The sequence below is a fragment of the Sycon ciliatum genome, chromosome 2, assembly GCF_964019385.1.
Source record: "Sycon ciliatum chromosome 2, ocSycCili1.1, whole genome shotgun sequence".
Taxonomy (NCBI): domain Eukaryota; kingdom Metazoa; phylum Porifera; class Calcarea; order Leucosolenida; family Sycettidae; genus Sycon; species Sycon ciliatum.
The window spans coordinates 48,532,559-48,558,193 of NC_088644.1; the positions used below are offsets into that span (position 1 = coordinate 48,532,559).

Below are 25,635 nucleotides of genomic sequence, written 5' to 3' on the forward strand. Positions count from 1 at the left end.
GATACATGTACGCAAATCAACTGCAGATCGATGTGATTCAAGCCATGCAAGGACAGAGTTGTTTAGCAAAACTTCCGTGATCTCGCGCAATCCTATTAAATTTTGCTATGTTCGCAGAGAACTGGTATTAGTTGCATTCAGAAGATGTTCGCGCCCATAGGTAGCTGGGGTGCCTGACACAGCTGATGTGCTGCTGGCCAGCTAGCTGCTAGTGCTAGCTTGTTGAACTCGTGAAATGAATCTTCACAAATCCGTAATCTTGTATGCAATATTTCGAACTACTTTTCAGCTCGTCGATTGAAGGAACAAACTACAACCATGAGTATCATACATGTAGCTACCACCTACGGACATCACCGTTTGTGACACTCCGACTGGTCACTCAGCCTGGTGACACTAGTTCATCAAGTACTGTGGCAGGTTCGATGTCGGAGAACCATCGTAACTTTCTAGTTACTCAGCTGCCACCTCGAACGAGTTTCAAGTCTTGCATTTTCTCACATCACAATCAAAAACCTCCACTGACCAGTACGAGGATTTTTACTTGCACTAGACTGGAGAGAACACCTGTCAAGTCTGTCTTTCAGGCTGCTCCTGCCTGATAAAGTCGAAAGCGGGAATGCACAGGAAAAAGGAAAAGAGTATCCGCACTCCTATTTTGAGTCTTGGAATACGATAGGATCACTTTTTTTTTTTTTTTTTTTTTTTTTTTTACAAACGGGTACCCTTTTACTAACGGTACCTGAGATTAACGGGCGGGTACCCGGGTACCCGGTACACCCGTTTGACCCCTAGATTAGACTGAGATGGATAAACAAAAAACCACCCCACCCAACTACTATAACTAGCAAGAGTCCATGGGGTGTTATGGGCTCCTGCTACTAGCTGATAAACTGTATGATCTTTTTTCAGCCATGCTTCGCTGAAACGAGCTCCGTTATAGTTTTGGACACATCGTATTGCATACTCTTTGATAGGTTATAGCCCGAAGGCTCCCAAACGAAACGACTTCACCCTAAATTATAACAATGCCCGCGGAGCTGGGGAGCTTATGATCGCCAACTACACGAAGGCTGTCGTCAACAACAACGAAACAAAGCCGTAGAAGTATTGCACTTGAATAGGACTATTATACGAATCCGAGTTTGCATCATGTCGGGCGCCGCGGAACAACGTCTCAAAACTGAAAAAATCACCTCGTCACAGGAGGTCACGCGTCCTTGGCTGACTCAGCACAGCGCCTAGTAGTAGCGCGCTGACCTATCGTTCGTTCGCTCACACTCCGCTCGCGCCTGGGCACTAGGAGCGCGCTAAGAGGTCAATAGTTCAGCGCTGGGTCAATGGTGCGCGCGCCAAGAAGACATGGCAGGGCTAGCTAGGGCAGGGCACGCTGCTCCCTTGAACGAAGACAATGACTCTGTCCATATAATTTTTTGCTCAGGGCACACTGTACAGACATGATACTTGTACAAGGGAGAGGAAGGACCGACCCCGAAACACTCAATACATACACACACTTACCTATTACTGAAAAGGGAACCAGGAGGAGGACAATGTTGAGTATCATGCCGGCCACTTGCGTCCGGCAATGTCCGACAATGGCGGACATCATCTTCTCCGTTTTCCGCCGCGCGTCGTGCTCAGCTTGGTGATCGGCCTGGTTGCGTCTAGGCGACTTCTCTGGAATGATTCTGTTATCTTGGACAGCGAGAGCATGCGAAGTACGGGCAGACAGTGTACAGAGTAGAGTGTGGAAATCTGCACGTTTTCCAGGGTCCGGGACACGTACAGGTGCGGGTAGATCTACGGGTACAGTTGAGTCGCTCAGTACCCGCTAGCTGCGCCGCCAATCCGAGTGCGTAGAGTCGCTCCGGAGAGATGGGCTCGCCCGCTTGCAGGTTTGGTGGTTGTCGAGTTCTGATGTCTCACTGATGGTGCGACGTTGTCGGACAAGACCGCGTCGTTTTTAGGAGTCCTCTGCGACCTGGTCTGTTGTCGAGGGCACAACGTGATATTTGTGGCGTTTGTCAACAGCGGAATGCCGGCTTGATGCAGCCTAGTTGATTGGTAGAGCCTAGAGCAAGTCAAACAGCGCTGCTTTCTCACTCAGGCAGCACCTGCTCAGCGTCCTGGGTGCAGCGGCTTGAGCGTGCTGCTATACTTCTGGATGCCTTCCTAGTGTCAATCTGCGGAGACACACACATACACGCACGCACAGGCGCATAACGGGCATTGCGCTTTGTGGCCACTAGATCTACATGTAGGCAAGATCTCGGTACTGAGCACCATTCAAACGCTTCCGACACTGATACATGGCTGTACTGGTATACGTTTCATGCTCACACCCTAGACTAGAGCCTAGACGCTGTCGTCGAGCTGCACATTTTGTACATTCGATCTGAGCGCTATAATATCTGCACAACAGCGCTAAACAGGTTTCTTCTCGTACTAATGCTTTCTGCTGGAGAGGCTGTGTGTTGACTCGCGCTTGTGGCCCCGGTCCGGGATTGCCAGCCGAGCTAATCACACTGTTCCATCCCCAAACTGACAAATTGCTCCAGCTATTGTTGCTCCAGGCTAGATCCACCCCGGTGGGCATAGGGTGCTGTGGCGAAGCCGAGCCACCAGTTTGCTTATGATCGTGTGCACACTGTAGAGTTTTGAGTGCAGTCTGTGTCCAGGTGTCTGGGATTCTGTGTGAACAGCACGATTCAGTGGCAGCACTCACTATGCATGCCTAGCTACGCAGTATCTGCATCTGCGATTTGTCTCAGTATTTACTACGATGACGAATAGTACCGAAATGCATGGTCTACAATCATAATCAGTCATTTAGCGTCCGAACAGGTGGATATGTCAATGTGTATGGGGTGATGGTGTGGACCTGTGGCATGTGTGCATTATGTACTTGCAATACAGTAAAGGTACATATTGTGCGCTGCAACTCTCTAGCCACCACTTGCAAAGCACGCCTGCAAGTACACAGACTGGCAACTGAAATCCGACCCCCTGAGCGGTGGGTTCACATTCTTTGCGATGCGAGCGCACCGCTCAGGGGGTCGGATTTCAGTGGCCAGCACTGTGTAGCTTACTGATCGTGCCCACCATGAGACATACCCATACAGAATTTTGGTCATGTGCTAGGCCGGCCGGCCTGTGCTGATGAGTGATGGTGATAATCCCCAAAGCCATGCATGCAGAGTTCGCGCAGCACAGGGTGGCACAACAACATCATAGCTACTCCACTTCAGGTACGGTCCTAGGTAGGAGGATCTTGTTTTGTGCTGGCAACTGTCGGCGACAACACGTGTAAATTCTCCGCTCCTGCATGCTTCCCCCGGTGCCAATGACAATGGTGCGATACACGTCTCCCCCTTCTTCTCTGGCATGTGCTGCAACGCTGTCTGTTTTACGGTTTCTAATCAGGGACCATGCTTGTCAAAGACGCCAAGGACACAGGTGACAGTTCAGAAACCACAGACCGTCTAGGCTCAGCTGGTCTGAGCTGGGCAGAGAGACTAGCTCAGGAGGATTTTTGTTATCTTCTGCTGTGCAGCCTATTCCGAACCGAGGTCTTGAGGATTCTTGATTTTCATTCATTTTGACCGTAGAAGTTGGATGGGGCGTACCGGCGGTAGCTAGGGTTTGATCTGATCCATCAATTTGAAGCTCAAGCTGCGAGCAACCAGCGATCAGCAAGTCACACTTGAGCGACGTCCACTGCTCCATACCAATCGGTCTTCTACTAGTACTTCTCATACAGCGCTGACTGCTCAATACCTGGGGCGGAGGTTTTAGACCTGAGGGTGATCATGCGACGAAACATTCATACGTCAATGGAACTGCTCAGGATATGCGCTGCACTACTCTGCGGAGTGGGTGTCTTGAAACCAAGCGTAATGCCACCCGTAACAGTTCCCACCTCGCACTCCAAAGAATCACAGTGAAAAGTGACGACACTTGGACTGTAGTCAGTTATTTAGACAGTGTAGTCGTCTGTGCGATATGGACCCCAGCAAGCGCAATGGTCCCTGGAACTCAAAACCGCGAGGTCACGTACAGCAGCGAAGGAGTAGACAAAATTAATAGCAAGAATTGTGCGAATACGTTACCAATTCATTCTGTGTGGCCTTCGTTATTGGCCGTGCAGGAAGCCCGCATCTATGAGAGGCGCCCTGAAAGTCCTTTTAAGACATGTCCCCATAACGTATTCATGTAGTGGCCCTGTGCATTTGCGCAACAAATTCTCGGATTGCGCAGAACAACAATTGCACTGAATGGAAGCGAGTTCGTTCAGCCGTTCACTGGTGCGGACACGACTCACTCAATCACTGGTGCAGTAGTCGGTTCTGGACTGATGGCGTTTCCTGGCATCACGGCCCCCGTATGAACTGGGTTATAGATGATAGAGCACCGGCTGCGTGAATCCGTATGCTATAGTGGCACGTGATACGATCAGACTCCAAACTCCCAGACCCTTGTCCGAAGTCAGGAAGTGAGTTTATTTTGCTCCTGGTGCGTGGTATGCTGGCAGACGTCCGTACAGATGCACACGCATGCCACTGCAGACCAACACAGGCCTTTCATAGGCATTCAGGCCTGCTTCAGTAAGAAAGGAACATCAAATACGGTGTAGTACGAAAACTGGTCGCGTAATGAAGCAGCATAACGAATTAACGATAGAAGTCTTGACGCCTGGTCCGCTTCTGTCCTGGGTTCACTACCCCGTGCATTGCAGCCGCGAGCCAAACCAGCTCAAGCTGAGAGTTTTCTCCATGGATTGTTTGTCCAACGCTCGTAGTCTCGGCTCACTCAGATCGGTGATACTAATAAAGGAACAGAAGTCATTCATTGATTGCATAAAATTCCTGACGGTTGACGTGTGAGGCAAGGTCCTAGTGGCAGCCCATTCTCAGTCTGGGCTGCCTGAGTGATTCATTACCTGGTAATGAATCACTCAGGCATACATGTACAATGTAAATGTATCATGTGCGTGGAAATAATTTGACTCATTTTGAGGGAATCTTCGTGCTGGTCAAAGAGTTGTAGAATAGTCTACATGTAATCTGTGTGATGCGTCCGACACCACACACCTGGAGGCGGCGCTACAATCAGAATCGTATGGACAATTATAGACAACGGAAGGACCGTAACAAAATGAAGGTCACGACCATGGCCTGACCAAGGCAGCAACCGGAGTGATGTGGTACATTGCAGTATTACTCCGTGGCTGTACTGTTGCTGCCTGTAGGGTACAATAATCGTATAACAGGGTTCTGCTTTGCTAATACTGACTGCGGACTTGCCTATAGTTTCTATGGCATGCGTTGACTTTGGATTCTTCTCTTCATTTTTCCGGTAATCGTGGATTTTTCAACAACGTGCTTTGACGGCCTTCAGGGCAGTGTGAGACGTCGACCGCACACGGTGACCGCATTGTTCCATACTGACCATATCACCATGGGTGGCACTGTCCAAGCACGCAGATCTGACACATTGTAATGTGCAGTGAGTTTCTGGACAGAATGTGCTAAGTTCTGAAATGTGTGAGGTCTGCAGCGTGCGACACGCCAAGGAGGACTCCGCGGAAGGTAGCACAGAGCACTTGCCTTGACGTGTTGGACAGTGCGCTAGTGCCGCTAGTGTCGTAAACACATTCTGTTATAGTCTCGCTCTGCAGCCACGGTGCTAGCCGACCTGTAGATCTACACTTCTCTCAGGCGTTCAGCCTATGGTCTACGTATTGAGAAATGTCAGGCTGGTATGTACCAGGACAGATCCAGACGGACATGTACTAATTCCTTACCAAGAGTATGTAAGCCCCCAATGGGGGCTTATATGTACATTATATTATGCTCTTGGCGGTACATGTACATGTACATAATGCACTTGGTGACTCCGCGGAGAGCGGTTCCCGTCAACACAATGTCTGTGGGGTGCTTGACATACGAGTACGGTTTCAACAGCATTCCTATACTAAAGCCTGTTTTGAACTTTTGATTCCTACCTATACCGGTAGTATACAAGAACAGTTGAAATGAATCCGTGACAATAATAATTTCTATGTTTCAGCGCGCTGTATTCATTCGATTTTTTGCGTGTGCATTTAATGTAATCCGTGTATGCTTGTGTGTTTCCGCTGTTTTTGAAGACGGAATAATATTATTCCAGATGAATGCATTTACATGTACACGTATGTGGACTTGCTGCCGACTACTTCGTCTGAACTACCGGTATAACCAAGAGTAGATAAACAAGAGTGTGCAACTCCGGATCTCTCCTGCACAATCTGCAGATACCCCGCGCCCACGGCGGAATTTTTTGTTTACGTCACCTTTTTTCAGAGAAACGCGGCTTTGCCGCAGAGCAGTGTGAGAGCACGTGCTGGGCACCGACCTTGCAGTGTAAAGCCCAGCCAAGTGCACGAGGGAAAACTCTCCAAAAGGCTCGCAGCGCGTGCGTCGTCGAAAAGATTACGTCAACAAAAAATTCCGCCGTGGGCCAACCCATGCGGAGTTGCACACTCTTGTTTATCTACTCTTGGTATAACGTATAATGTGCTAAGGGAAAAGTCAGTTCTGCCTTTGTGTATATTATGGACTTGCGCATGTGCCGATACATACCTGTGGTGGCGATTCCTGATAGCTGCTGAGCCTGTCAGACCTTCAGTGGATTGCTGAAAACGTGCGAGAAGTGGACGGGCTTTCCAACAATGTTACATATGCTGCATGTGTTCCAACATGTGCTGCAGCGTAATGGGTTGTTGTACCTGCGGCGAGAAACACAATTCAGAGCGACAAAGAACGGCGTTCTTAATGGACGCGTGTGCACACTGCCAGGGTGTGACCACGGCTCATCCCCTGCCAATGGGGTCTTGAAGTTAGTCTTTCAGATCTCAGAATACTGCTCTGGGTACCCCGGGTACGCAATGAACATGCTCAGCACATCCGCAGTCCAGCAATGCCAGCCAGCCACACAGCGGCCTGCAATATTGCCGGCGGGGTCTCGGATTCCCCCGGACCGGTATGTACAAAACGCTAACATGGGCCGGTGGGTTCTCCGATTCCCCCCACGCTATGCGCACACGCACACGCGGAATGAGGGTGGATCCCCTACGCCTTACCCCGTAACCCGGTTGGGTTCCTGTGACACGAAGCCTGGTTTTGGCGTTGTTCCTGGGCTAATGAAAAGCGCTACAGTGGGCAGCAGAGATGTGTATGGGCCGACGCCACGATCCAATCTCTAAGTACGTACTAGAACGGCAAAGAGAAAGCGCTCACTGAATGAAATATGCATATACCCGCCGTAGGGTGCCCACAATGAAGAGCTAAAGACCAGGTTCATCCGAGCACACACACACACAAACAGGTGCGACCGATTTATTATTCCGTTGGCCGTGAAAAAGCCTGCCCAATTTTCAATCTCATCCTTGCGGTATTTATAGGGAACACAGTCTCCTGGCCACTTCAGCAGGCTGAGCTGGGCTGTAGATTCTGAGCGGCTGCGGCTCCTCGTCAAAAACGCATTGCTGTCGGCCACCAGAAAATCCCTTCTACTTGTGAACATTGTTCTTTGCACTTCAGTACGTGGTGCTAGGCGCATGGAGGCCGTTTTGTGGTTGAAAAGAACTTCTGCTGCAAAGTCTGTTCCACTTGAGGGTTAACACTCACCCAGTGACTTTACACCCGGATGAAATTTTAAACTATGATTAACAATAGAACTCCGCCGTGATACGTCCCCAAATCCATATGGCGTGACTTCACCTAGAATCACCTCATCACTAAAACGAGCCTGCATGCGCGTGCTCAGAGCAAATCAGTTTCGCACAAAGGCAGATAGAAGCCGTCACTAGACACAGAGAATGCCGTGTCTCTGCGGAGCCAGCGTTGAAATTCCTTACCCTGCGCAGACGTAAGAGATGTTTGTTTGGCCTGCGAGCATCTGGTGCTCCAGGAGATTTTCATAACAATACAGAATCCGCAGTTCGTATCAATTTCATGAAGTACTTTACTCTGGTAGGATTGGAAGTTCTCGATTTGATAAATTGTCCGGAATGGCGTCTATTCGTCGTATTACGTCAATATAGCCATGCATAGGCAATATTTATAATCACCCTTCACCTGTAAGCGAGCTGCGACAGACTAACACGAGAAGCTAATGAGTTAGTCATTGGAGTACAATGTCCATTTTAGTCCAATATTGTTTCCCAGCGTGGGGTAGTGACTGCAGCCATGTGTTCGCGAACGGAGCAAACAATGACAAAGCCAATTACGTATCGTCGTGACATTGCGCACCGTTTTGAGGTGATCTCCTTGGCAACGCACGGCCCCGGGGATCGCCCCGTCATGTACTGGGTTGGACGATCACCGCCGCATTGAGATCCCCATGGTCCCACCAACAAAATGACGTCCCTGTCACAATCTATAAGCATGCAATGTGGGCTGAAAAGAGACTGGTTTCTTTGTTCGTTCGTTCGTTGGGTATCACGCGCCTGGAATGTTTTGACTTTCAAAGCCTTTGACATTTATCTAACTTCTAACCAGCTTTGATTTGGCCAACAATAACAATCTTTTGCCGGTCAATTTTTATCCTGGCATGATGCTGCAAAGATCTTCGTGCTGTCTTACTTCTAACACAGCGCTACTCCAAATTAAATCCATGCATAGCTTTCGTGTGCAAACCTGGCATTATCGTTGCCTTGCATGCCCGTTCCTCCAAGGCAGAGAACAGAAGGAAGTGAACACCAATTCGTCATTCAATAACTACAGCCCTCGGATCCAATCGCACCAACAGCTGTCATCAAACCTTGGCCCTGGAAGGTGACGGCCATCTTGGTTTAGCAGAGATATCAACCGGAGCGAATCTCAGACGAGTTGCGAACAACTTTACTCCGGACCTTGGGCCAGTACACGTCGTTGTTGCGTTTATTTTAATTCGCGACTCTGAGGTTCAAACGGGCAAGCATGACCAATATCAGGAGCGAGAATAACAGAGAGAGAGAGAGAGAGAGAGAGAGAGAGACGGGGAAGAATAGAATTATGAGTAGTAAGACTACAGCGGCGAGAGTGCATGTAATCCTAGTTTACATGAAGGTCCTCAATTAAATAATTATGCTATGGGAATCTGAGCTACCGCCACCAGTGACTGAGGATCGCCTAAAGTATCTTAGGCCATGGTGATGGAGTCCTGATCTCGAGGTCCCTTTCCTATCAATATACCTCTTCCATTAAATTTTGTTCTCCTGCTGCTTGGTTTCCCCTCATTAGTAGCGTACTGATAGCCCTGATTTTCTTCGACTTTGTTGCCTCTCGTCCATACATGGACATATATCTCCGAGTGTATTTTGGAAAGTTTGGAAATGTTGAGCAGCAAGTCAATGCGCCTGAGCTGAGCACCAGAGCAGCACGTGCTGGAATCACACCATCGCAACACTGCAGCGCCGCTCGTTCTCGTGACCGATAGCCCATAGCCTCGTGATCACCCAGAATGCACCCAGGCGCTGTGCCACGACACAACACGCCTTTCCAACCACGTGATTGATAGACATGTATACATGTAGTGTGTGTGTGCTTTGCGGCTTTCCATTCACAGCCACTCTGATCCTTTTTATTTATTTTTAGAAGTTCTTTGAACGGTGCGTCGCCCAGGATCAAATGAATTCGGCCTGCAGCAGTTTTGTACCACGGGATGGGGGGGGGGGGGGCAAGGCCCCGTTATTGGGAAGTACTAGCGTCTTCAGATACCTACAACGAGAGAGATAGAAAGAAGACATTGCCGAATGCAGCCATTGCCAATGAGTTTTTGGACCGATGGACCTCGGAGAACACGTCCACGGTCGGTGTACGTTCACACGACAACTGACAAAAGTCCAACATTTGCCTGTCGCTTAGTTCAAAGTTTGCCACCCGAAAGGCATCCGTAGCCCTGTAGCTGTCCAGAATCCCCAACATGTGCATGTTGACATGTGAGGGTGACAGATGTTGACGTGCGCGCTGACAAGTACTAGGTAGAGTTGGACAGGTGGAGACCTGGCAGAAATGCGGCCAAACCGGCCAAGTCTGCTGGGCTCACATCACCTAGCACCAGACGCAGCGTTGAAGAGGTGAAAAGGAGAAAGTTTGTCAGCGGTTGTAATTGGGACCTGGTATGCTCATGTCCAGGATCCGTGTAGCAGATCAGCGCCAGGAGCACCATATATGGGCAAAACACCGTCTGCTGCCCGTATTTAGTCCCGCAATGCTCGGGATCTGTTTACAGGAGAGTGCTCGCGCCGCCTCATTCATGTCACCTTACACTACGCAGATCTACATGTACATGATTGTACATGTATGCATGCAGGTGACTAAGTGCAGTGGAGATGCATGACAGATCTCAATGTCTTACAGACAGTGTAGATCTACACATATCGCTCAAATCAATGTACATAATAATTATTGTACTTCGAAGTACATGTACAATGTACAGTGTGTATGTTCGCTTCGTGGGAATTACCCGTACACTACATGTAGTTCTGTGGCAAGAGCAAAAGAGAAAAGGGCAAAGGTTATCAGTGCCTGTTTCCGAAGCCCGGTTTGTTGGTAAAGTAGCTAAATTGGGTGACGGATGCAGACAGACAGTTATCTAACACTGAGACTACACACATAACAGAGGCGAAAGGCTGTGTTAGCTGTAACTTCAAGTTTCACGCATTTCAGCGATCATCAGACAGCAGCATTCACTATCGAATTCTCTACGAGCAGGCCTAGATATTTGATGCTTGTGTGGAAGTTAGTGCATATGTGCGAAGTGAAGACGTGGTATTGGGACAGTGGTATTGAGTTGTTGTTGTTGACTTTTATTTTCCTCCTGGCAACTGCCCTGTTAAAGAAAACCGCCTCCATCTCATTCGCTTGATGAGCTTTTCAGTCATCTCCACCAGTTTCAACTTGTAGGTCCGCTCAGTAGACAGAGGGATGTTCTTCATCGAGTATTCAATGCTGGACAACCTTGGTGTTGGTGTGGTGGTAACACTGAGACTATCATGAAAGGAATTGTCATTGTGTGCAGATTCAAGATTGTCAAGTTTCATTTTCTTTTTCTTTAAAAATAAATTTGTTTTGCGTTTTCATTACCAGTAGTAGTCGCGCCAGGCCAGTAATGCCATGTTCTGTGATTGTCAGTGTAAATATACTGTAATTGGCGTTTTCACACAATCTATTAATTAAAGTGGTGAACGATCTCTTCAGCGAATTGTACAGTGTGGCACTTGACTGGTTGATATACTGTACGCACCCATCCATATTACTGTTATTATTATTATGAAATGCCCCAAAGGCAATGTGCCTATGGAGGGGTTCATTTGATTGAAATAACAGTACTACTACTAGTACAGTAGTCATGTACATGTCATATCTTCCATTGAAGAGTGCTAGTTATCGCCGCGGGCTGCTGCAGAACAATATGCAGTGTACATGTACATGTGCGTGTCGTCACGTTGTCTCGATTGATAGGCACAATTTCAAGATGGTGCAGACTTTGATCGTTGCAGGATGGTGGCGTTCCTACGGATGCGGAGGACTCACTCTAACTGGGCCCCGCGCGAACCTAGCGAAACTCACACGATCTTCTAGCTTCCTTTCACCTGATCACTTCCAGCAAGAATGAGGCAACAATAAAAGCGCACTTCATTCCATTTCATTCTTTGCCACACAACATATGTGCAGTGCTTTAACGAGTACTAGTAGTAACGCTAATAGCTATCCAAACTTCGAATCCTAACCCCAATGCGTGACAGCAAAAATGTGCGGCGATTGTGCCCCAAGGCAGGTCTACCCCATATCATGAGTATGCATGCAGTGATCAATTCACGCATTGACATCATTCTAATCAGTGTGTTCGCATAAGACTTCGACTTACGGCTAATCCCGGTAATTCGAAAGCATAGGAACAGGCAAGCAATCGATTTGATGGCCTAATTGAACGGTGGCCGTCCGTCAAACTTCACACTCTATCGATCACTTCAGGCCAAAAAGCTGGTTCTGGCGTTCTGCAAGCCCCGTGCCCGATCGCCTGAACCAAGCCGACCATCCCTCCAGCACGGAAACCGTGCGAGTCCCTGCGTCACGTCGTGGCGTCGCCGAACAAAGCACGGATCGAGCACAAGGCAGACCAGCAGCTGATCAATTCCTTCTCAATCCTACTTTGCATCTGTGAAGGGCAGGAAATTCAGGCGATCGGAACCAGTGTGGCGGCCCCCGCAGGAAGTCAACGCTAACCCTGGCTAAACAGTGAATAGGTCACGTGACTAGAAAAATACTGTAGTAACGGTCGCGTGGCTAGAGAAGTGCTGTAGTAACGGTCACGTGGCTAGAGAAGTGCTGTAGAACACGTACAGTAACGTCATGCTCAATGAAATTCGGCCAAGTGAATGTGTCAGCGCCCTGCACTATTTCAAGGGCCAGTGTTCGCGGGGCTAGGGCTGCACATCATCCGTATCTGAACGGCTTCTCGAGCCGGATTTTATTGATGATTTCGCCGTTGTATTCTAGAGTTTAGTCGTCCGCAAACTCCAATGCAACCACTTATGATGCATGGAACTCTTCTCTTGTCCCACTCCTAGAACGTTCTCCGTAGTTGGAACACATTTACAGTCATTCACGGGCTCTCTGACTGCCATCATTATTGAAAGCTTTATCACTGGTCCATTTACTTTTCTCCGCCACCCACAGTGTTATTTTTATAAGAAGAAATGAGGACCAAGGAACTACAAGTTACAAGAAGGCGAATGATGAAAACTCATGTTAGAAGAGCAAATCCAATTAGATACAGTAGAAGCTGTCAAGGCGGCCACTCTGATAAGGCGACCACCTGTCCCAGAACACCACTGCAACAAGGACCAAGGGATGCTATGTCCAATCAAATAGCCCTGGATAAGGAGACCACCTGGTTACAAAGACCACACTTTGAAGGTCCCTTGAGCGGTCGTCTTAGACAGGTTTCAATGTAATAGTAAGTGAACAGAATGTCTACAATGCAGTTCCACCTCCACCATATGCTCTCCCCAGCCGACCTCATTCTCACTAGCTACATGCCTTCAAATTACAGTGAAACCTGTCTAAAATGACCGCTCAAGGGACCTTCAAAGTGTGGTCTCTGTTACCAGGTGGTCTCCTTATACAGGGTCATTTGTCTGGAAATATCACCCACTGGTCCTGGTTTCAGCGGTCCTTTAGGACAGGTGGTTGCCTTATCCAAGTGGTCGCCTTGACAGGTTTTACTGTAATTCTTTGATGAACAGACCGAATGCAGTTGCTTGACCCCAAGTTGTCAAAGTACACTGAAAATTATTCATGATTGAATAATGAATCCTGAATTCTCTAGGCGTGAGCTCCACTCGGACCTTGGCATGAGGCTGTCAAGTCAGCATAGTAGGCTGAGGATGCTGTGGTATAGCAGTTTTCACCAGTTGAGGGCACTAACAAGGAAACCGTGGCGTGAAGGAAAAACGTTAAAACAATCATCTACTACCTGTGCGGCATAAGATTACTCTGCACTTTGCCCCATCCTACAATGTCGTTCTATGCATGGTTAAAGGCGAAACTATCTTCACGCAAAATATGCTGCCTACCAAACCTTTAACGGAACAAGCCATTAATTTTGAAAACTGCAAGAATTCTCAGCAGTGCTCGCTATACGCTATGCAAAACCAATGGGGAATAATGACTTTACAGCAGTTTGGTTGCGTGGGAATGCACAGGGGGCGACAGTGACAATTCCAGCTACACCAGTCAGTTGACTATAAACATTATAATGTAACATTGGTCACGCTCGTCACCCCGTGACAAATAGCAATGCCCATAAGACCGAAGCCTGCACAGTTGTTTACACGTTCAAATACCGTATAAGCAATCGTTATCATAATGTCACGTACCTGCTATTGATAAAGGGAAGCTGATGGTGTGAGTAGCCGGCTGATGTGGAGACACGGGATGCTGCCGCCTATTAGACAACCCTGAGAGTGAGACGACTGGTAGTTGGTGGCCACACGGTTCTAGGTTTCTACGTGGTCTCTCTGCCAGCGCTGCCTCGACGGCTCGGACAGACTTGTGGGTCAGAGAGAAAGAGAGAGCTAAAGAGTAATCTTCCTCCCACAGCACCCTCAAGTCCCGAACATACAGGATTGGTCAGAAACAGAGGCAACATAATCTCCAACTCGTGATAGTGGTTGTAGTCGCCACAGACCGAGTGTGACATACATGTACACACCAAAGTTTAGATCCATTCGTCCTGTTTCAGCATGCTTTAATCGCGTGCTTGCATACACATAATGCGGATCCGCTACTCAACAGTACATTTCACGTCTATGCAGGAAGTATGGTGTCCATCACGCACCGACACACTGACAGTCTGTGGCGACACTTTGTAACATACTCGAATACCGTCGGTGATTATTTTGTCTAAGGTTATGCACGATCCTATAGCCTAGGAGTTGACCTGCCCAGTCTAACCGTACCGTCTAGAGAGAGTGTCGGAGACGTGCGAACCACTCTGTATGCGAGCTTGGTAGCGTAGACTACGTCTCACCTGCGCGCTGCGGTCTCGGCTGGTACACGGTGTGCATGTGGGTACCCGGGTTGTGAGTGGGATTGGTAGGGGTCTACAGTTTGAAGTCACACCGCCCCCCCCCCCCCGCGCAGTAGTGACTCATACAGAGAGTCCTTTGCATCTGTGACTTGGCGAGTTCTACACGCGGTAATCTATGCAGTATGGAGTCATGCGTACAGTCCTAGTCTGAGTCTGATGAGTGCTTCCTCTGTGGTTGACTTGAACTGAATTTGAAGCCCGCCATGCCATGCCCAGACATGATAATTATGCACGGCAGAGTGCTATCGGTATGAGCTTCAGGGTCACTGCCTGTCTATGTGCCTGTGTGTCATAGCGTGTGTGTGTGTGTGTGTGTGTGTGTGTGTGTGTGTGTGTTTGTGTGTGTGTGTGTGTGTCGGTGTGTGTGTGCGTGTGTTTGTGTGGTGTGGTGTGTGTGTCTGTCTGTCTGTCTGTAGTGTTGACGTGTAGCTTGACATTACTCATTGCCAGAACACCGAGGAACGCTGGATATGTACCTAATTGACCACGGCTGCCAGACACATTGGCACTCATATCACACCTCGGCTCTATGCCCACGACTTCGCTGAAGGCAAGCATTGGTGACATAGCGCACCCCCCCCCCCCCACACACACACACACAGACCCAAACATGCACACATATGCACACGTTTATCTTCTCGCAGATCATAGTTATAGTCCCTAGTTGTCATACACATTGTCATCATCTGGCATATCAAGATCCTATTCCTTGTTGATATGATGCAGTGGTGCATACAGTGATGAGATTGTAGATGTTTTCCACATTTCCCATGCAGTGATGAGTGTTGGGCGCCAAAGAACGGGGGGGGGGGAGGGTCGTAGCCTTGTAAGCCATGCACCGTTGAGTCACATACGTACATACACAAATAGGAGATCCCCCAGATAGGCGTTAGCCTTTGGGTAATCCTGAAATAAAGATTATTATTATTATTATTATTATTATACACACACACACACACACACACACACACACCTGACCTGACCTGACCTTTGACGCCCATCGCCGGAGGCGATGATAGCAATGCTACGGCAGAAGCCATAGCAACTTGTGCTGGGATTACACCATTCAACAGCTTGCAAGGCTGAAGAATTGACCGTCACTATTCAGCCTGGTCTACACCATACAGCTATTTGGAGTGACATTTTCTGGCCAGTGAATCCCTATTTTTGGTCTTTTCATTTTTTTTTCACACACACACACAAACACACAAACACACACACACACACACACACACACACGTATTAGTAGTGCACTATTTTATAGTATGTTGTGCTTGGTTAAATCCTATCCTGCTCGTTCTGCGGCGCCCAACAATACTACGTGTACTGTACATGATCTACATCTACATATTATACATTTTAGGCTACATGTACATTCTAGGCTACATGTACTGTACGTGGATGTGGCTCGATCATCAGACAAACTTAACAAGATTAGCTACATGTATCCACTACCTACGCTGGCATCGGGTGATGACCAAATGTTTATCTTGCCCTGGCTCTACGACTACCGGTAGCATCGCATTGTAATCCGCTGATCGAAAGCGAAACCTGTCCAAGTACGCCAAGAGCAGGTTTGATTTGATTACGAGGCAGAATGACGACCCGAAACCCTGATGCGTGCTGATTGCTCAGTGTAGTGTACCGGTACATTGTATTCGCTACTAGCAATGTGATGTCAGTGTAGTGTACAATCATTGTGTTCGCTACTAGCAATGTGATGTCAGTATGGCTGTCGTAGAATACATGGAAAACATAAAACAGCAATTGCTGGACCTACGGGGAAGACAGCGGAGGATCGAGGTCGGCATGCGGAGAATGATGCTCGGCGCAGCAGCATCATCACACATGATAATAGAAGACTACATGTAGTTCAAAATATTGTATTCAAGTGCAATGGAAGACGACTTGCTATACTTATAATGTCTACCTATTAAGCATTCGAAGAGAACAGAAGCGGAACTGCTAATCCCTTCGCACTTTGTGTACGTGCTCTTCATTTTCTTTCTTCTCTTCTTCCGTGGTTGGTCTCACCCTCTCCTCGATTCAATTGGCTGTCTTGACATGCCACGAGGTGCAGAAATAAATAAATACTTGTAAATAAATAAATAAATAACACTTGGCTGCTATATTTGCATACAAGAGTACACCAAGTCCGTTCGCGAAGCTGCGACATTATTATCAGTGGTAACAAGAGTATATTGGCAATAATATTTGGGGGCTTATTATACCCTTGGTAGTAGTAATACTTGGCATGCAGTAGCTTGAATCAGGGATTCGTGCCAACTCGCCTTCCTGGGCCAGCGTTTGCCCGATTCTCTAGTTCAGTGGAAGGCGTAGACTTGTCTTGTCTTGATGTTAGGAACTGGATGCTCAGCTCAAATCGCTTCGTCCTTTCTCGCGGCTTGATCACTCTCAGTCCCTTGAGTTGTAGTGTTGTAGTGAAACAGTCGTTTCTCCCGGCTCAGTCAATCTCAACCTGATCACTCATAGTGTTCCTCGGCTAGCTACCGTCGTGGGCATGGAAATCCGGTCGATTGACCGGGGCCGGCGCCCTCAGGGCGTACTGAACGCTGCGTGCAGTGTGCACAATCATGTAATTGTTGATCCGATGCGACCAGCGAGCTGCAGCGCATAAAATGCATGTGTGTAGATCTACCGCTTATCCACGGCTGCATGGCCAGCACCCTGGGGCCGCTAGACGTGCGACCAGATTTCCATGTCCACAACAGTAGCACAGGGACTGCAGAGCTGAGGTATTGAAATACGGTAGAACCTGTAACTAAAGACCACCGTGACTAGCGACCAGCCTGGTACTACAGACCACTTTGACAGGCACGGACGGTCTTACATTCATTACTATGGTTGTGCGGTGCAAAACTCTGACTAAAGACCACCTGCCACTAGAGACCGCTTTCTCTGGGCCCCAACTGGTGGTCGCTAGGTACAGGTTTTACTGTATTGTCGCACATCATGAGTGATGGTAACTGACGACGTGTCACTGTCAGCGGTGCGAAGAATCAAACTCACAAATACATCGACAGAGACACCATCACTATACATAGAAGGTTCTCATCTAGCTGCCTCTGTCTGTCTGTCTGTCTGTCTGTCTGTCTGTCTGTCTGTCTGTCTGTCTGTCTGTCTCTCTCTCTCTCTCTCCCTCTGGCTCTCTGTCTGTCTGTCTGTCTCTCTCTCTCTCTCTCTCTCTCTCTCTCTCTCTCTCTCTCTCTCTCTCTCTCTCTCTCTCTCTCTCTCTCTCTCTCCCTCTCTCTCTCCTTCTCTCACATTCTGACTTTCTCTCTCTGACGCGTACTGGCATGTGGTATGTGCATCTTTAGCAAGAGCAGCATGCAAAACTTGATGTATGTCCGCATACATACACACACACGCGCGCACACATAAACACACACAGTACGCGTACAAGGTCGCGGGCTATAGAGCAGTAACTACATGAATTATTTGAAGTAGTTTAGGACCTGAGGGTGGACGGCTTGCGCGCTGCATAATCGGTGCTGTGCAGGAGATGGTTAGCCAATCACCGGTGGCCGGATGGAAGCTGGCCTTGTCCTTGACCCTACCAAGGGAATCAGCACGAGCAACCAACCATACGGCCAGCACACGGCTCCCTGGATGGACAACAACTACATAGTCATCACGTATTGTGACACCTTCAAATCACTTCTAGTGTGCCTCGAATGTACCAAAATCTGCACACTAAAAACCTTTCTAAGTACCGCGGCTACCAGTACTATTATTATCACGGTGCTCGTAGACTCAGTCATTTACACATCAGGGTGCCTTTACTCAAACGCTCAACACAGTCTCGTCGCTGCATCCGTCACTAAAAGTATTCACCGAAGTTTCGAGCATTCTCCATCATCAGGGTGGAAACCGTACGCAAGTTACATGCACTGCATTCTAGATCGATGCTGTGAAGCCCTTGCGACCGTGCTAATCCAACTCGCTCTCCTGTGGGCGAATATGTGCATTATTCACGCGGATAATCCATTGTATGAGTGTCAATGTTTTGTGTGTGTGTGCGTGTGTGTGTGTGTGTGTGTGTGTGTGTGTGTGTGTGTGTGTGTGTGTGTGTGTGTGTGTGTGTGTGTGTGTGTGTGTGTGTGTGTGTTTCATTCTCATGGTGCTGTGATCTGGCGGGTATTTAAGACCTATCTACGGACAGGAATTCAACGCTGCGTTGACAAGATACATGCATTGAAGGCGAGCGGAACTAAGTACTCAATTCCACCACACGCTCGTCAGCTATTGCCAACGGACACGAATCAAGCAAAACGTTAATCAAGTTGGAAAACTTAACTAGGAAACTGATCGGCGTTGAAGTGGTGGTGCTGCGCTGCTTGCTGAAGCCGGAGGCCACCAGAAAAACGGAAATACTAATCGCTGTGGAACGTTCCACTAGGCAAAGGAGTTGAACATGCTGCGTCATGACAAGGAAGAGACCCCAGTCTTTGACCGTGTGGCGACCAGTTGGGAGATTCCCCGATATCCCGCAACGGCTGAACTGGCACTAGTATGTTTATCAGGGATGACGGCAGATCATGCCCTTCAGCATCGTCGCATGATGTTCCCAGTGCCAACGCTGGTCAAATATTATGTCCAGCGGACGGGTTCCTACTTCACCTGTAGCTGTCCACGTGATGTGGAAACTGATGTGCGTGATTCAAATGGGCACTTGCAACATGGAAGTGGCTTGAGGGATACGAGCAGAATTTGATCAAATATCTACTTTAAAATCTTGAAGGATGCTTCATCTTATGGTATGAATGTCAGTAGTTCCCCTTGTTAAAGGGTTCTTCACTCCTTTCTGCATTTACAATGTCAAACTGGAACACAACACTATGGGATTGGGAGAACATCACACTGACACACACCATGTATGTACCATGTATACGCCCGTCGCAAGAGAAGCACGCAAATCTGCAAATGCACTGGATGTGCACCCACGGATTTTTTCTTATAACAACGATAGCGAACAAGATCTGAATGGGACAGATCAAGACTTGCGCCAGATAACTGTCTAATCCACACAACTGGCGAAGCCATGTGAATCAACCACCAATGCACACCTGGTCTACACCACACGGAGTACGTCGGCACAAAACGGCCAAGACAGTCACCTATGCACACCCGCCTGCTAGGGTAACCAATAGACAGCACGCTACTTTGATCGAAGCAGACACTAGATGCACTGGTACCTTGAAGTGAAATTGGAGTTACTTTACCAACCAGCCTCGGCTACTGAGTACTGGGAACCCAGCCAACAGATATACCAACCTGTGTGTACTATTATTAATATTATCTTCCTATCATAACACCAGCTGCCTGCATCTGCCCCGCTGGCACTGAAGCGCTCGTTCCCACACTGCAGCATCAGCGATTGGAACTCCCTCCCTGCCGCTCTCCTATCCCAGCCTCCCCACAGCAAGAGAATGCAATCATTCAAAACGAATGTTTACCGCCATCTTCGCAGCACAAACTGGCTCTGGGCAGTCGATTCCCTATGAATAGTATGACGCTAAGACAGTTTCTCCCCCACAATCGCTCGTGTTAAGCCTTGGGTTTTTGCATCTTTCTTACCTGTACAGCTCTATCTTCTTCTTTTTTCATTGTTTTTGGTGCGTGTTTTTGGCCGTGACGCCGAGACCTCAGGTCGGCAGAGTCATCAATGCCCCACCATCACTGCTGCGTCTCGGTGCAGCGCCTGCTCATTAGTTGTCACGTTTGTCCTAGTCTCCGTACCATTGTCTTTCCTTATTCTTTTCGAGCTGGTTATGTGAATATAGTAAAAAAAAAATAAAAATAAAAAAAAAATACCCTGGTTTCTCATCATTGTGTTGCTTTTGCCTGTAAAAGAGGCTGTTTCTCACTTCGAAACCAGCATTGATCAGGACATCAGGTGCATTGTACACATACATGTATGTGAACACTACTAGTACACACTAGAACTTTTATTCCCGTAGCTATGCAGAAGACGTTACTTCAGTAACGTCTGGCGCTAGCCAGGGTCCACACAGCTTTAATTTGGTGTTTGTTTGTTTGTTTGTGTGTTTGTGTCACGCCTGGCGCTATCCCGTATCTCTCCCGTACCGTACCGTACCAGCAAAGTCAGCTGGCCACACTATTTTTATTTGTTTGTGCCATCGACATGCCTGGCGCTATCCCGTACCTGTCCCGTACCATCAAGAGTACGGTACCATCAAGAGAATGAGTATATGCGAAGTGTATCGGGGGAATGCACTCAGTGCAGTTACATTTTGTGTGGATTTGTGTGCGAGGCCGAGATCCCACTAGCAGGCTGGCTGGGCCGCCTGTCGACCAGCCCGGGAATGGTATGTAGGCCGATAGCATAATAATTATAACGTATATACAGTCGTGTAGATGTATAGCAGGGAGTCATATTATGTAAACGACTCCCTGCTGTGTGGGGAGATTTTCTGGAAAGAAATACGAAGTAGGGAGACGAGTAAATGCAATCAGAATGGATGTTAGTTGCCGTCAGTATGATAATAATAAGAAGAAGAACGCCCGTGATCGGCAGAGTCAGCGCCGGGGCCAGGAAACGTCAGGACCGACATCCCGTCAACTCCAGAACGCCCGTGATCGGCAGAGTCGGCGCCGGTCCCATAGCTATGCAGAAGACGTTACTTCAGTAACTCATTGAAACGTTTTTGCAATACAATGATGTAGCTAATAAAAGGAAAACGCATTTCCATCAGTTCTAACAACATGCACGATGAGCTAGGCAACAAAGCATAGCGCAGGGCCCTGAGCTTCCAAGCTCTCTCGTTATTATATAATTGTAACTCAAAAGCCTCTTGTACGGGTGTTGTGAAATGATGACTTGTGTTGTTTTCCTGTGTGATGGCATTCCCCAAACTGTCTCGTCTAGTCGCGTGCATGTGTGATATGAGCATGCGCGATTTTGTAGTCGAGAGTACTTTTGTCAGTCTTCTTGTTCGTCCCGTTGAGTGTTGTCTCCATTTCCGTAATGTCAATATAAATTATGTAAACCAAACTAGTCTTGTCCTTTGTGTCCTGCGTCCCGGGGAACGGAATGGCTGTGATTCCGTAACACGGGAAAAACAGAAATATAAACAATCAATGACTGTCAAACAACAAGACCCATGTTTCAATCGCTATAACCGTCCAACCGCTGAATCGTTGAAACTGTTCTGCGACAGTCTCAAGGAGAAGTTACCTTCTCTGCTTCCACTCTCCGCAAACATCGACAATGCCACCGTGGATAAGGCATGGCGTGGATTCGTCTGGGCTACGCATGATGCAGCGCAGGAAGCATTCGGGAAAGTGCCCACTGGTTCTGCTCCGAAAGCAAGCACGAACCCTCGCGTTGCATCCTTATCCACTGAACAGAAGAATCTGCACTGCCGCATAAACGCTGAACCTGATCCAGAGCAACGTAAAGCTTTAAAGATTGAAAGATCTGCAAAACTCCACGAGATTCGAAGGATACTACAGAAGGAGGGCGAGCAATATTGGCAACGTAAGGCTGTTGAAGTAGATGCTTTACGCCCTGACCCATGGTCCTACTTCAACGCCATCAACAACTTACGCCAACTACGCTCTGGGAAGAAGGCTGCGCCTGTGCGTCTTGCTGACGCAGACGGCAGAATCATGGCAGACATCTCATGGAATCTTAATGCCTTTAATGAATATTATGAATCGGTATTTTACACTGATGGCCAGCCACTCGACCTCAGGCAGCAATCGAATGAGGAAGATCCATTCACAATCGAAGAAGTACGGTCTGCAATTATCAAGCAGAAGTCTGGTGGTGCTGTCGGTCCTGATGGTATCAGTGCTGATGCTTTGAAGTCAGCTAAAAACCTTTTTGCACCCTGGCTGACGAATTTCTTCAACGCTGTTCAAGCTACAGAGTACTGTCCTGACGACATGCGCTGCGGCCTCATCGTTCCCATCTACAAAGCCGGCAAGCCTCTAGGACATCCAAAAAGCTACCGCCCCGTTATGCTCCTTTCCGTCGTCCGTAAGATCTTGACGTCAATACTCACTCGACGACACACACTCCATGTGCAGTCATATGTGGCAGAGAGCCAAGCTGGTTTCCGCCCTGGCAGATCGACCACGGATGGTGTCTTTTACGCCAGGACGATGTGTGAGCGCGCACTACTTGGCGACTGGTCATATTCATCGGCACTATTGGACTTCAGCGGTGCGTTTGACACTGTCATTCGTCAGGTTGCTCTGGAGAGGTTAGCCACTGCTGGCGCACCAACGTCCACCACTGCAGTCCTAGTATCAACCACAACAGCCCGCACGAAGCTTGGTAAACAACTAAGCAAACCATTTCCAACAAACATCGGCGTCGTCCAGGGTGACCCAATGTCACCAATAATGTTTATAACTTACGCCGAAGGTTCCATGCGTAAGATCCGAGAGCAAGCTCTACCCGCGTCAGACCTACCAGCAACTTTCACACAATACGCAGACGACACCACTGCCCATCAGAACGAGCGATCATCTGTGGAAGAAACCGTCCGTGTGTGTGAACCCGTTTTCTCGGATGACAATCTGAAGCTGAACGTGGCAAAAACTCAATATTTCACTGTGACCAAGGAAGATGATTCCTGGAAATCGGTGAAGCTGCTGGGGAGTATGCTAGGCACAGCAGAAGACATAGCAGCCAGAGTGTCTGCTGCAAATCGGGCATTTGCAGGCATTCCATGGAAACGCCACAACCTGAATTCCAGGCTGTGTATGTTTTTCTGCCTGATATTGCCTGTCTTGCTGTATAATTGTGCGCTTTGGACCTTATCGCAAACATTAACCGACGTCGTCAATGTATGGCACCGGAAGAAACTACGTACCATCATTGGTATCACGTACCCACAACGAATCTCGAACACAGCGCTGTATGCCAGAACCGAGCAGACCCCACTATCCCAAGTCTGCAGGCAACGGAGACTGCTGTGGTTCGGCCATGTAGTGAGGGAAGGCGAAGAATCGTCCTCTTTCCAAGCCCTCCTAATGTCGATCAACACAACAGACATACGACGACCCCGAGGACGGCCACGTCTGAGATGGATCGACGTTGTCAAGAAAGACTTACAATGCATTAATCTGTCGCTTCTGGATGCTGTGCAATCTGCTTCTGATAGAGCTGCTTGGCTCGAAATTGTTAACAGATGCGTTGACCTCATGCAATGAGTGAAATGCGAACTGTCATTATTATTATTATTAATGATTAGATCGAGCGCAGGCGCGGTGATGATCATGTACAATAGAGAGGTTAAGATTCACGTTATTTCTGACGTGACGCGCAATTTCACGTCAAATTTGGCGTAAAACTCCTAATTTCGACGTGAGCAGCAGGTCACTCGCGTTGATTTTTCGACGTGCGAGCCAAATAACGCGAGCTGGACTTTCGCGTCACGTCAGAAATAACGTGCATCTTAACCTCTCTAATGTCACAATACAAAAAGTACAATCATACCGTTGTGCTCCTGCCGCCGAATTGATTTTGTATTTCAAAGTAGTTCTAACTGAATTTGAATTTGTTTGATAATATGTGCAATTCATTTTGCCCGCTCAACAGGAAGTATAGTATTTTAATTATACTACTGTAAATAATTATACAGAATTTCGGCGCTGCAAAATTTCGGCACTTCACGATTTTTCACATTTCGGCGGCGATTTATTTTCGGCGTGGGGTAGAGGGCATGGTATAGTGCGACAGATGCTGTGAAAAATTTCATCGGCGTTTTAATTTAGGCGTTTTGGGTCGGTGCCGAATATAGCCGAAATTAAAATTAATAGCTGCCGAAAATTTGTATATTTACAGTACCTCGGAGAGGATGCCACATTTTGCTCACAATTTTCAACTACAAAATTATGGCAATAATTATGCGGGGATAGTGAGCCTACTCACATGATTGTATAAAGGCGCCATTGCCTGTTTTTGTTGTGACTTTTAATAACTAAAATCCAACAACAACAAAAGGTCTTTCCGGCTTTTTCTCGAAAAATCGGAACCTACATTGTACATGTATGTCAACATGATTTCAATAGGCGCTGGCCGGGTAAGTATCGTATTCCCGTACCGTGTGTACGTGAATGGTAACCGTACGGGATTTTGACTCTTGCAATCACTGCAGACCAGCACGGTACCGTATACCGTACACATCTCGGGAGACCTACACAGAATCACGACACTCCTAGTACGTTACCGTACACTACTCATACGGGATTAGCGAACTGAGCGAGTGCAGAATAGAAGGAGTTCAGCGCCGGCGGAGAGCTGATGGCTAGTGTTGCAACGAGAGAGCGAGCTTGCACCAAAGCTTCGTCGAGCTCATAACTGAATGATCTGCTGTGCGGACGAACCCCTGATCGCGTAGCACAGTGCAGGGTAGTGTTTCACCCTACCCATTGTCTACCTGTAGCACAGTGTAAGGTAGTGTTTCACCTCACCCATTGTCTACCTGTCAGGCTGTAGCACTGAGTGCCGCGAAAAACTGCTCGGACCTATCGCCAAGTGCTGCTGCTACGTCCACTCTCCTCCCACTCGCGGGCGCATTGACCATGAAGACGGAGTGCTCGCCGTTCGGCTCTATGTCCTTCACCGACCTCTGCACCAGTCTTGGAATGGGTTTGAAGCGATGCCGACTGTCCACGGTCGCCGACTCCGCGTTCGGACGCAGCGCTAGCAGCGCAAGCAGCAGCGTCAGTTCGACGCCTCATGAGTCCGCGCCCTCCACGTCTCTGGGTGGTGCCGACGAGCGAATGGCCAAGCGAGCCAGTCCGTCAGCAGAGCAGCGGAAGCTTAGCGAAGCCGATGTTCTCCGATCGGAGCTGGCGCTGGGCGACGAGGCGTTCGTCATGCCGGGCTCGTCGGCCGATGTAGCTACATCCCAGCCGCCCACAGCCTACGCGTATTCAGCTCAGAGCGCCGCAGGGGTGATGTCACTGAAGCCTTCAGAAGGTCCACGAAAACGCCTGAGGGCCACAGCGGAT

At 48.3% G+C, this 25,635-nt stretch overlaps 1 protein-coding gene across 3 annotated transcripts in view; it reads right to left on the reverse strand.

Moving 5' to 3' along the window:
• LOC135810299 (uncharacterized) overlaps positions 1-14,237 on the reverse strand; it is a 29,513-nt gene extending 15,276 nt beyond the window's left edge. The window contains exons 1-3 of one of the 3 annotated variants that reach the window (XM_065323789.1): positions 13,910-14,237; positions 6,624-6,769; positions 1,522-2,186 (exon numbers count right to left, since the gene is read on the reverse strand). In XM_065323789.1, coding sequence (XP_065179861.1) covers positions 1,522-1,612 — 91 coding nt within the window. In that variant the 5' untranslated portion in view covers positions 1,613-2,186; positions 6,624-6,769; positions 13,910-14,237. Of the gene's footprint in view, positions 1-1,521; positions 2,641-6,623; positions 6,770-7,123; positions 7,653-13,909 lie in introns of those variants that run through there. The other 2 variants (XM_065323788.1, XM_065323790.1) reach the window with 2 other exon arrangements.
• Positions 14,238-25,635: the final 11,398 nt, after the last annotated feature.